Source organism: Oncorhynchus tshawytscha, linkage group LG31, assembly GCF_018296145.1.
Source record: "Oncorhynchus tshawytscha isolate Ot180627B linkage group LG31, Otsh_v2.0, whole genome shotgun sequence".
In the NCBI taxonomy this organism is placed as follows: Eukaryota; Metazoa; Chordata; class Actinopteri; order Salmoniformes; family Salmonidae; genus Oncorhynchus; species Oncorhynchus tshawytscha.
The window spans coordinates 9,181,290-9,193,279 of record NC_056459.1 but is presented as its reverse complement, the minus strand read 5'-3'; the positions used below and the strand labels follow the sequence as shown (position 1 = coordinate 9,193,279).

Genomic DNA, 11,990 nt, shown 5'->3' with positions numbered 1-11,990 from the left:
TGGCAAGAAAGACCGGGCAGCAGAGCCTACCGGTTGACGTCTCAATCGCATTGTGTTTGTTTTGTCCAGCAGAGGGGGCTGCTCGCCAAAGCATTCACTCTTCTTCTACTAACTACGTGCTCGAGAAAGTTATAGAGAGAACTGCTGTGGAAGACTCGTCCAGAAGCTAGCAAGTGTCAAGTGAATCCACAACATCACCACAAACGTCTTTTCAAGCCAGGTAAATTACACTCGTTTGAGATACTAGCTAGTGATGTTATGTCACAATTTATTATATAGATAGATGATCTGCTCTATAAGGTTTTAAACGCGTTATGCTAGCTAACGTTAGCTATGTAGACTAGGTTAGTTAGGTTAGCTAGCTACTGTCATGGTTGCTAGGTTGAAAAAAACGTTCACATGTAAACATTCAGTGGACGGGCTATTTTGAAAATATGATATTAAATGTATGCACAATTAATTACGAGAATTTTTTGTAGATTACAATTTTAATGGTTTGGCATTATAATAAGTAGTATGAAAATATATTTAGAAATGTTAATGGATAACATTAGCAGTGGAGATAGGAGGAAAGGTAACGATATGGTTACAAAGCCTGCCAATTTATTATTCCAAACAATGTTTTTAAGATGAAATACAAAAATGAGGCAAGTAATGGGAATCTGTTAACCAAAATATTTTATCTAATTGTATGCTATTTATTAATACAGATTGGAGAGGAAGGTGAAGGAAAAATTAAGGGAGTGAAGCAAGGAGAGTGTAGAAGAGTAAGGTGGAAAGGTGAAGAGAAGGAAGACGAGTGAAGAAAAGAGACGGATCAGGAAGATGATTGGAGGAGAAGAAAAAGTTGAGAGTAAGAAGAGTGACACAAGGAGAGTGAAGAAGAGCAGACAGAGGAGATACAATGACTCTTTCCAAGAAACGGAAATGCACTTATGAAAAACATGAGAGAATTTCCATTTATACGCTCAGGTCAAGACGATAGAATGGTTCACTGCACCCTTTGTAATTCCTCTCTTTCAATTGGCAGCCGGAGAAGAACGGCAGTGTAAAGTCATCCCAAAATGTAACCTGGAAAACATTCTTCTCTGCCGACAACAAATACCAACTTTGGAGGACTGAATAGGCTGGGGAGGGTCAATTTCCATACCAAAGTTAAAAATGCTCTGCAGCGGGAGGTGATTGGCTTAGGTTGTCCTGCCCACATCATTCATAACACGGCCAGAACAGCTTTGGATATGATGTTGAGTACCTGCTCACAAAGATATTTGGATATGTTCATATTTTCACTGTCAGAGTAGAGAGACTGAAAGCCTTTTGTGAGTTTGTTGGCCAGGAGTACCATAACATTTTAGGACACAGCAATGTTCGCTGGCTGTCCATGCTCCCTGCTCTAAAAAGTGCTGAAAATGTATGCGCCATTGAAATCCTTTTTTCTTTCTGAAGACAAATGCCCTGTTGTCCTGCAAACAATGTTCGAAGATCCACTGACTGAACTTTAGCTGGCCTTTGTCCATGGAAACCTGACCGTATTCAGTGGCACGATCAAGATGCTTGAAGGCCAGGACCGCTGTGCGGTGGAGTCAGCTACAATTCTGAGAAACGTTGAGGCAAAATTGACTGTAAGACGTGATGACAACTTCATTCCAGTTTGTCAGAGGACTTCTGAGAGAGCTAGAGGAAAATGGAGCCATGTCTAAAGAGAGCTTTCTCAAAACATCCCAATCGTTCTTCACTATGGCTGTGAACTACTTGCAAGCATGGGGAAAGCACACAGATAATCTAAAAGATTTACATCGTCTCCTTTTAAAAAGGCAACCTCAGCGTGAAGAGATCCAGAAGGCAGCAGGCACACTGCAGGAAAAATACCCCAATGTGACCATCAATGAGGAGGCCTTGTGTGACGAGTTTACTGGCCTGCAAGAGTTCCTAAAGGGGGGATCGCTTGAAGAATGGAAAACATCTGAGACACCGCTTAGTCAGAGATGGAGCACGGTGGTTGCCCACTTCAAAGAGAATGACATCCCACACCCTAACCTGGCTAGATTAGCGTCTGTTGACCTGTGCTTACCTGGAAGTAATGCACCAGTCGAGAGTGTTCTCCCAAATAAATGCTCTATGGACAGCGGCAAGAAATGGGTTCACTGTTCCTACCATCAAGGCCATGCTTATTGTGAAGACAAACTTCAACCTCCCCTGCCAGGAGTTCATGGAGAAGCTGGCCAAAGACAGAGCAATCCTGAAGAAAATTAATTCTTCTGAGAAATATACACATTAGGTTGGTATAAGTATATTATGTAGTTACCAATCTCATCAGCATCTTATTTCTTTATTACATTGTAAAGCATTTCACATAGATGGTTTTTTTCAATTTTGCTCATGATCTCTTCTGCTCTTAGTCTTCCCAGACTACCAGGACCACTGAATGGCTGTTCAGATCGGACAGTTCTGTCTTGTCTGTAGTGTTTCTGTAATATAGTTGTTTTTTCTATCACAGTGTGCCTGTTAGACTAAATACACGAAACTGGAATTGTCCCACTTATTTCATAGATGATAACATTGGATATTTTAATTATATATTGACCGCCGTACTGGAAATGTCCCAGGTTTTCATTTCAGAAATCTGGTCACCTTTTAACCTAACTACAATAGCTAACTAGGTAGATCACCCTCTGTTTTCCTGTGTGATTAATGTAACACTCGCTGACATGCTATCCAGATGCTGGACAAACAAAAGTAGCTAGCTAGTCGTTAGCCAACTAGTTAACTATCTGTTCAAATCGGTGCTCTGTAACGGTACTCTTGATAGTGTGTCTAACGTTAGTAGCCTGTTATTGTTGACACTAACCGCGGTACTACCCTTACTTATTTGGTTTACAGAGATAAAAAACGCTTCTACGCGTGATTGTGAAGGGCCCGCTTCGACAAGGCCAAGGATGAGAAGGACATGGTCAAAGCCACTATGATGCAGGAGAGGAGGAAATCTGGTCTAACCAACACCCGCAGCCTTACCTCTTCCCTGACTCTCCAGGAGGAACTTCCTATGAAAGATATGACATGTACAAGGTAGCTAACTAAATTAGGATGTCCATTGTGCGTTGCGGATACATACAACTGATTCTCAAATATACCCCCAGCATGTGATTGCACCAACCTCGTGAAAGTGACAGGCACGTTTTAATTTGTCAAAAACAACTTTATATTGAAGGAGTGCCTTTGATTTGACGGCCTGCGCAGTCCGGTGCGAGAGACCGTTAGACCCGAGGATGTGTATCTGTGCATGAGTTTGCTAGCCAACGTCCCCATGACATTGCCTACCAGCGTGAACTGGGATTTCTGTTGGAGAAGTAGTGTCTGTGATCTTCATACGGTACGATCTTTGCTTATACTTTTTTTTTTTAAAGTAAGGTCTTCACAAGTGCCTAGTATAGTACCATACTATGATTTCTGCCAAAGGTCTGGACCTTATGGCACAGGAAGTAGTGTGCTTGCTCTAATTACTGGGCTGCTGATTCAAACCTCTTTGCTGTTGACCCTCAAATGCTACAATAGTGAAGCCATGCATTGTCTGTTTCTGATTTCTTGTATTGTTTTTGCAGGTCCCTGAATGGTGTCTAGATCACTGGCATCCCCCAGACGGTCATGTATCCTACTTTGCCAAGAGGGAGCAGTGGAAGAACCTGCAAGAACAGAGCTGGGACAAAGAGGTAGGTCAGGCTACAGTCCTTTTTCCATAAATGGAATTCTGTCCATTCTTATGTTCTTGTGAAAGTAAAATTTTCTGTGCTAAACCAAGCATCAAAGTTAAATAATGCATGGTTTGATGTTCACAATTTTTTTAAACATTTACATTTTAGTCATTTAGCAGAAGCTCTTATACAGTGGGACTTAGTGCATTCATATCTTTGTATATGCTGACAAGTACACTCACCAATAACCTACATCCTCCAAAAAGGGCCTGAGTGGGAAGTCTGGGAACATTTAGATTTTATGCAATGTTCTTTCAAGGCATAATCAGGCTCTTGGCATATTTTCTTTTGAAGTTCTTCAATTACTCCCTTCCTGTTGGATTAGAAATATGACAGATTAACAATGTTCATATTAATGAAATAACCCAATGAATCAATTGAGTATACTCACATCAGATTGCCTTATTAATCAATCTACATGAATTGTTGAAATTTGCACTGTTGGTGGTGTCATCTCGATTCAGGTCCAGGAGCTGCAGGGAGTGACCCCTGCCATTGGGCCCAAGTCGGAGGCCTTACCCCCAGTCTGCAAGAACTGCGACCTGCCCCCTCTGTGGTGGCAGTACGCCATCCGCCCCAGGGAGCGTCCTGTCTTTCAGCCCCCGGATGACACTACCTGGTAATAACAGCAAATGGCAGCTCACCACAGTACCTTCTACCACACAACAGCATGCAGATTCCCCTCCTTGTGAATTACTGTCCCTCTGTAAAGATATTGATATAATGGAATAGCTTTGAAAGAGGTTGCAGTAAGCTTTGTCAGAAGGTATTCCACCCTCCCTGAATTGACAGTAATTATTTGGTTGTGAAAAAAAAGCAGGTGACTTTCAAATGTACTGTAGCTGTTATTTTCCCTGTACAAGGACATCTGTTTAAATAAATTAGTATAATTATTGGGAAATGCTTGATGTCTCTTTATGCATTGTGGCGTATCTTGAGCAAGTGATACCGATTTTATGATCTCCATTCATTTTCAGGAAATCGTACGACAACAAATAAGACATTTAGAAAGCAGAAAATCCCAAACACTTTTAGAACCTTTTTCAACAGACTTACATTCTGCTACATCTTTATTTTTAGCTGAAACAACTGTTACATAGAAAATAGAAGACAGAATTCAGGAACTGAACAATTATCTTAGAACGCCAGTGGCACAGAAAGAGGTCAACTCTGTCCAAACATGTCTCTAGGTCAACAACAGACTTGCAAGGCTAGAGTTACTAAAGTGTATCCCAATCTGCATCCCAACGCTCCTTCCTTTCATTGCCTCTTTTCCCTCGTGTCAATGAACTTCAAGATGAACAGTTTACATCATATATATATATATGACAGGTAAAAGTAATAAGTAGGCCAAGACCTCTTGCATCTGGCCATGAAGGAAAAGAAAATGTTGCAGACCATTGGGACAAAACCTTGTATTTACAAGGAGTGAGTCTTTTACCATGACCAAAAACAAACGTATTACTTTTAACCATTTAGCAACGTATCGCTACATCAACGGGGGAACTACAGTATATTACATGGACTATCAGACCATTGTATAGAATAATTGAGTCAGGAGCTATACATGATTTTTAGCGTCATGAGCATATTGTTGCATCGGCCACACTTTAATTTCCCCTGTTACCTATCTTTAGTTTCCCCTGTCTTGAATGGAATAATAATCAGGCTTCAGTCGTTATGCAGAAAGTCCAACTGCTCTTAAATGGGGGAAATGTGTTGGGATAAATAGGTAGGTTCAGTATAAAAACGAGCTTTGACACTTAAGAGTAAAAAATTTAAAATAACATGCATTACTCTATTTAGTTTAATGGGTTGTCTTGAAATTATGTTTGACAATACCCCTGTGCTACAGCTTACACACCACTAACTAAAGTATGGCGTTCGTGAAAAATAGTGGGGAAAAGAATGTTTTGGATGTCTACATATTAGGCCATGTCATCTTGTGAAATACTTTAGGTAGTCGCAAAAGTGAATTCTGACTTCATCCAGCTGACTGTGCTGAACACAAGCTAACACAAACCTGACTTTGTAACCTTTCCAACTCTTTTTTTTATTTTTTTACATTTACTAATACTATTAGTTTATTGTGATCGAATGAGTTGTAGTTACCAGTGATCACCACTAGAATAGCTTTCAGAGTACTAGTATTTTCACAGCAGGACGAGCACTTTTTACGTTTTCCATTTACATTTGCGTATGAATCCTCTATGACATTTAGCACAGCATCACTTATATTGAAATAAATGATCAATCTCTGCGTAATGGGAACTTCTCTAATTATAGCGAAAAACATGAAATTAAAGACTTCTATTCTATAACCACCAATCAATGAGTGCTTCCACTGACACCTGAGTTGCATTCAAGGTAGAAACCTGTGCAACATATTACTAATGACAAATGTCGTCACACCCGTTGACAACCACTGAGTAGATTAAGGATTGCCGGTCCTTGTGTCCTTTGTTGACTAAGAAGCTTCCAATTGATAGTGGGATGTATTTAAACGTATTTGTTCTCATTCTTCTCTATTACAGAAAAGTAAAATACCGCTTTCCATTATGGTTATTTTCTTATGTACTCCTTTCCTGCACACAATCTTATCTTTGTATGTACTTCTATCTCCATGAATGTTTGTTGTTGTTGCTATACCTTCTATGTGTTTTCACAGAAATTATTAATCCTATTCAGTAAAATAAAGTCATTTAAGTTAATTCAGCTCGAAGCCTTTTGGCACCTTTCATGACAATGTACAGGCAAAAGGAGAAAGTACTAAGAGGAGCATCGAACGCAAAACATACAAACGCATCAAAATATAAATATGTACATACAAATAAAAGATTTGATATTTTTTGTCATTTGAAAATAGTCAAAGCAGTTGTCAGTCTGTTCCCTCCTCCCTTCCTTTCGTGCATATTTTCACGCATCCAAACTTCCACCCTTTTCTTAAACCTATAGGGTGAAGACACTGAGTTACTGTATGTAGGTGATTCAATCTGCTACATTGAGCGGAAGCCCGACCTCGCACTCTCACACTATTCGTGGCGCTGACCGGTCGTTGGACATAGTCTTCTTCAGCTTGACCCCTCGCCGTATGGCCAAGAGCACATCTTCCCCCTCACCGCAGCCAGGCTCCTCCTCCTGAACCTCTGGCAGGGCCTCACGGTCCCACTCTGACAACCTGCTACCAGGCTGAGGTGGGGGAGTGGGTGGATCGGAGGAGGCCTGAGCATCCCAGGGTGCCTTGGGAGACACCAAGCCGTTGTCCCCCGCTGAAGAGAGTGGGCTCAGCGGTCCCCCTCCCTCGCCCTCTCCTCTGAAGAACAACCCGGGGTGCTCGGGAACAGTGGGCGTCTTGACAGGGATCATGGGGGGCTTGATGGGGATGGGGCCCAGACCCAGGCCTCCGGAGGAACGCCGCAGGTTGGGCTTGGAGGAGGGCGTGCGGCGGATGGTGGCCACCCCGGGGGTGACAATACTGCCGGGGGAGGGGGCTGTGGGGGGGATGCCCGCTGTGGAGGCCGGCCGCTTGGCCTGGAACATGCGGCGGTAGGACTGGCTGATGTCACTGTTGCGGGGGATGGTGGAGAACTTGTTGAAGTCGGGCTGGTCCGTCTCCTGGTCGCCACCCACGGAGAAGTAGTCATAATCGGACACTGGTGAGATGATATGAGGATCATTGTCACTTACACTTTTAACATGCAGTACACTTCAAATGCACATTTTTCCTCTGTATAGACGCTGATAACAAAATGCCATTAGACAGAGGTTCAGATCCTGAAGTCAAAACATGACTATTACCTACTATTGCTCACTATAATTCAAAGTGAGTGGATCCCTATCAAATATCCCATACATTGACTTTATACTGTATATATTAAGAACTGATGTTGATTACCCCTAAAATGAGGTGGGAGACACACACATACACACTACAGTACCTTGTGAGGGTATGGTGTCCTCAGAGCAGCAGGGTGTGGTGTTCTGGGTGCTGTAGCCACTGGAGCACTGCAGGGAGTCCCTGCTGGAGTGCTGGATATCCAGCTGCAACCCGCGGGCCAGAGCCAGGGCCAGCTCCTCATGGGCCTCCGCCTCCTCCTGCTGACACACATACATTAAGGCATATAGCTTATACATGCAATATGGGCCCTATTCAGACTTGAGAGAAGTTGCCTTAAAAGAACAATTCCGCCACTTTTCAACCTCATGTTCATAATCTCTAACACCATACCACTGTCTACATGTCTGAAAACAGCACGTTTCTATGATCTGTGGTTAAAAAGTTAAACTTTTAATGATGTCATCAGATATAACTTTTTAACTTCAAACTTAGAAATATGCCATTTTCACATATGTAGACTGGTATTTTGCAGGAGATAACAGACTTAAATAAAAACATATATATAATAATAATTTAAATGATGTATAGTAAGTCCATGTTTTATTGACTTAAGTCCATGTTAAATCTACTTCTCATGTCAGAATTCAACCCTATATAAATTCACATAACAGCAAGCATACAGCAATATACAGTGCATTCGGAAAGTATTCAGAGCCCTTGACTTATTCACATTTTGTTACGTTACAGCCTTATTAGAGCATGTCAGAGCAAAAACCGAGACAGGATTGTGTCGAGGCACAGGCCTGGGGAAGGGTATCAAAAAATGTCTGCGGCAATGAAGGTCCCCAAGAACAGTGGCTCCATCATTCTTAAATGGAAGAAGTTTCTAACCCCCAAGACTCTTCCTAGAGTTGGCCGCCCAGCCAAACTGAGCAATTGGGGGAAAGGGCCTTGGTCGGGGAGGTGACAAGGAACCCGATGGTCACTCTGACAGACCTCCAGAGTTCCTCTGTGGAGATGGGAGAACTTTCCAGAAGGACAACCGTCTCTGCAGCACTCCACCAATCAGGCTGTCATGTTAGAGTGGCCAGACATAAGCCACTCCTCAGGAAAAGGCACATGACAGCCCGCTTTGAGTTTGCCGAAAGGCACCTAAATACTCTCAGACCATGAGAAACAAGATTGAACTCTTTGGCCTGAATGCCAAGCGTCATCTCCGAAGGAAACCTGCACCATTCCTACGGTGAAGCATGGTGGTGGCAGCATCATGCTGTGGGGATGTTTTACAGCGGCAGGGACTGGGAGACTAGTCAGGATTGAGGGAAAGATGAACGGAGCAAAGTACAGAGAAATCCTTGATGAAAACCTGCTCCAGAACACTAAAGACTTCAGACTGGGGGCGAAGGTTCACCTTCCAACAGGACAATGACACTAAGCACACAGCCAAGACGATGCAGGTGTGGCCTTGGGACAAGTCTCTGAATGTCCTTGAGTGGCCCAACCAGAGCCCAGACTTGAAACCGATCAAACATCTCTGGAGAGACCTGAAAATAGCTGCGCAGCAACTCTTCCCATCCAACCTGACAGAGCTTGAGAAGATTTGTAGAGAAGAATGGGAGCAATTCCCAAAATACAGGTGTGCCAAGCTTGTAGCTTCATACCAAAGAAGACTCAAGGCTGTAATCGCTGCCAAATGTGCTTCAACAAAGTACTGAGTAAAGGGTATGAATACTTATGTAAATGTGATATGTGTTTTATTTTTAATACATTTACAAAAATGTCTAAAAATCTGTTTTTGCTTTGTCATTCTGGAGTATTGTGTGTAAATTGATGAGGGAAAAACTATATAATCCATTTTAGAATAAGGCTGTAACGCAACAAAATGTGGAAAAATTCAAGGGGTCTGAAAACTTTCTGAATGCACTGTATATACTAAAAGCATATTTCACACCATACAGACAACTGCATTTAACAGTACAATAGACCTGGGTTAAATACTACATGAATACTATGTAAATATATTTTTTAAACTTAAGCTGTGCTTGATTGAGTTTTTCCTATAGTATACAGTAAATATTTGACATGTATAGAGCCCAGGTCTGTTGTACAATATAAACACATATATCGCATTCTAATGAAACATGGTCATATATACTGTACAGCTCTACATTTGGGGTATTGGTATTAGTATCCACATGTATCTGAAATTATGGGTGTAGCTATATCTTTGTATATTTTACCTTGGCTGTTGTGACTGCGTTGGTTCCCTTGGCTCTCTGGGGCTCGTCCCCTGGTGTGGTGGCCTGGGGGCTGCTGGGATTTGGAGTCTCCCTCTTCTCCTTGGTCCTCCTCAGGGTGTTCACCATGGGCTGGTCATAGGGCCCTGGCTTGGCCCAGTCCTGCACAACACAGAAAGACAACGCTCTTGAGCAAAGCCTACAAAGAATAGCTCTGCTCTGTTGTGTTCATTAAGCAGGAAACTGAAGAAAAAGGACAAACTGATTGTATAGCATTCATGCCTTTATGAATGACATATGACTTTATGCTGTATGACTGACTCCACATATAAATACTAGCATAATGTTACCAGAGTGTTTGCAATCTCTCTGTGATTCGAAACGTGTATCAGTGTCTGATCACCCACAGGGGAGACTGGAAGAGGAGAAAAAGGAGAAAGAGGAGGCGGTTGATGATAGAATGGACGCACCTTCCAGGTGGGGACCTTGGAGGAGGGGATCATGCCCGGACCCAGGGCGCAATAGGGGGGGTAGTCGACCAGGAGGGCAGAACCTGGTCTCGACCATGCCCACACGGGGGAGGTGGGAGAGTAGGAGGGCGAGGCGAGGGGGGTGGAGGGGGAGGATGGAGGGAGGTCGGGGTAGACCTCCTGCATGCCCCCGCCTGACAGATAGAGGGCGGTGGATGGCCCGTGATGTTGATGATCGTGCCCGTTTGACAGCTGAATGTGAATGGAGGACAAAGTGACACAACAATGAGAAATGATAATTCAAAGGGGCGGCTGCTGGGTATTAAACAATAAGGTGAAAATAATGCACACGTCTGAAATCAGATGGAATATAATTATAATATCAAATCATGGTAGCAGACACCTGTGTCACGTTCAGTTGGCACATTTTGAACCAAAGTGAAACGGAGAAGGTAGGCTACTACCTGAACTTAACCAATAAGAATGCTCCCGTGTTTAAGGCCGACTGAACATGACCCTGTTGTCTATGTGACAGGAATGAGGGAGGTTTGATCAACCAGCAAAATAGTGTACTTAATAATACTGCTCATGTTTACGGGAGTATGTATGTATCTGAGTGTCTAAGCGTGTGTGTGTGTTCACCTGTTCCACCCTAGTGCTGGAGCAGGTCTCCTTAGAGGAGGCAGGTGAGGAGGAGGACGAGGAGGAGGAGCAGCTGCCCTCACTGACAGGCTGGCAAGTCTCAGAGGCGGCCGAGGATGAAGAGCCAGAGGTCTACAGCAAAGCCGTGCAGCAGGACAGAGAGGGACACACACACACACACAAATATATAAAGAAGCAGTTCAAAACAGACCAGCCACGAAGAGACGTGTAAAAAAGACAAGATGCACAGACAGAAGGACAGAGAAAAAAAGAACAGAAGAAAAACATTATGGATTTGCAACCTCAACAAGAAGGAAAACATATCATACTGTATCATATAAAAACTATAAGCACTACAGCAAAGCATGAAAGTTCTGCATATACAGTGCCATGCGAAAGTATTCGGCCCCCTTGAACTTTGCGACCTTTTGCCACATTTCAGACTTCAAACATAAAGATATAAAACTGTATTTTTTTGTGAAGAATCAACAACAAGTGGGACACAATCATGAAGTGGAACGACATTTTTTGGATATTTCAAACTTTTTTAACAAATCAAAAACTGAAAAATTGGGCGTGCAAAATTATTCAGCCCCCTTAAGTTAATACTTTGTAGCGCCACCTTTTGCTGCGATTACAGCTGTAAGTCGCTTGGGGTATGTCTATCAGTTTTGCACATCGAGAGACTGAAATTTTTTCCCATTCCTCCTTGCAAAACAGCTCAAGCCCAGTGAGGTTGGATGGAGAGCATTTGTGAACAGCAGTTTTCAGTTCTTTCCACAGATTCTCGATTGGATTCAGGTCTGGACTTTGACTTGGCCATTCTAACACCTGGATATGTTTATTATTGAACCATTCCATTGTAGATTTTGCTTTATGTTTTGGATCATTGTCTTGTTGGAAGACAAATCTCCATTCCAGTCTCAGGTCTTTTGCAGACTCCATCAGGTTTTCTTCCAGAATGGTCCTGTATTTGGCTCCATCCATCTTCCCATCAATTTTAACCATCTTCCCTGTCCCTGCTGAAGAAAAGCAGGCCCAAACCATGATGTTG

General features: G+C 42.7%; 2 protein-coding genes across 7 annotated transcripts in view; one reads left to right on the top strand and one right to left on the bottom strand.

The window, feature by feature from the left end:
• Positions 1-41: 41 nt before the first annotated feature.
• On the top strand, positions 42-4,650 carry LOC112229775 (NADH dehydrogenase [ubiquinone] 1 beta subcomplex subunit 9). Its single transcript, XM_024395809.2, has 6 exons — positions 42-220; positions 711-2,278; positions 2,881-3,066; positions 3,209-3,370; positions 3,600-3,707; positions 4,214-4,650. Exons 4-6 carry the CDS (start codon positions 3,281-3,283, stop codon positions 4,370-4,372), a joined length of 357 nt encoding a protein of 118 aa, XP_024251577.1. The 5' UTR covers positions 42-220; positions 711-2,278; positions 2,881-3,066; positions 3,209-3,280; the 3' UTR covers positions 4,373-4,650.
• A 134-nt stretch (positions 4,651-4,784) lies between these two features.
• The window catches only part of LOC112233340 (protein MTSS 1), a 48,714-nt gene continuing 41,508 nt past the window's right edge, over positions 4,785-11,990 (bottom strand). For 2 of the 6 annotated variants that reach the window (XM_024400905.2, XM_024400908.2), the window contains 5 exons: positions 10,937-11,068; positions 10,295-10,546; positions 9,828-9,986; positions 7,688-7,847; positions 4,785-7,402 (listed from right to left, as the gene is read on the bottom strand). In XM_024400905.2, the coding sequence (XP_024256673.1) occupies positions 6,777-7,402; positions 7,688-7,847; positions 9,828-9,986; positions 10,295-10,546; positions 10,937-11,068 (1,329 nt within the window). In that variant the 3' untranslated portion in view covers positions 4,785-6,776. The remainder of the gene's footprint in view (positions 7,403-7,687; positions 7,848-9,827; positions 9,987-10,294; positions 10,547-10,936; positions 11,069-11,990) is intronic. The other 4 variants (XM_024400907.2, XM_024400911.2, XM_024400909.2 and 1 more) reach the window with 3 other exon arrangements.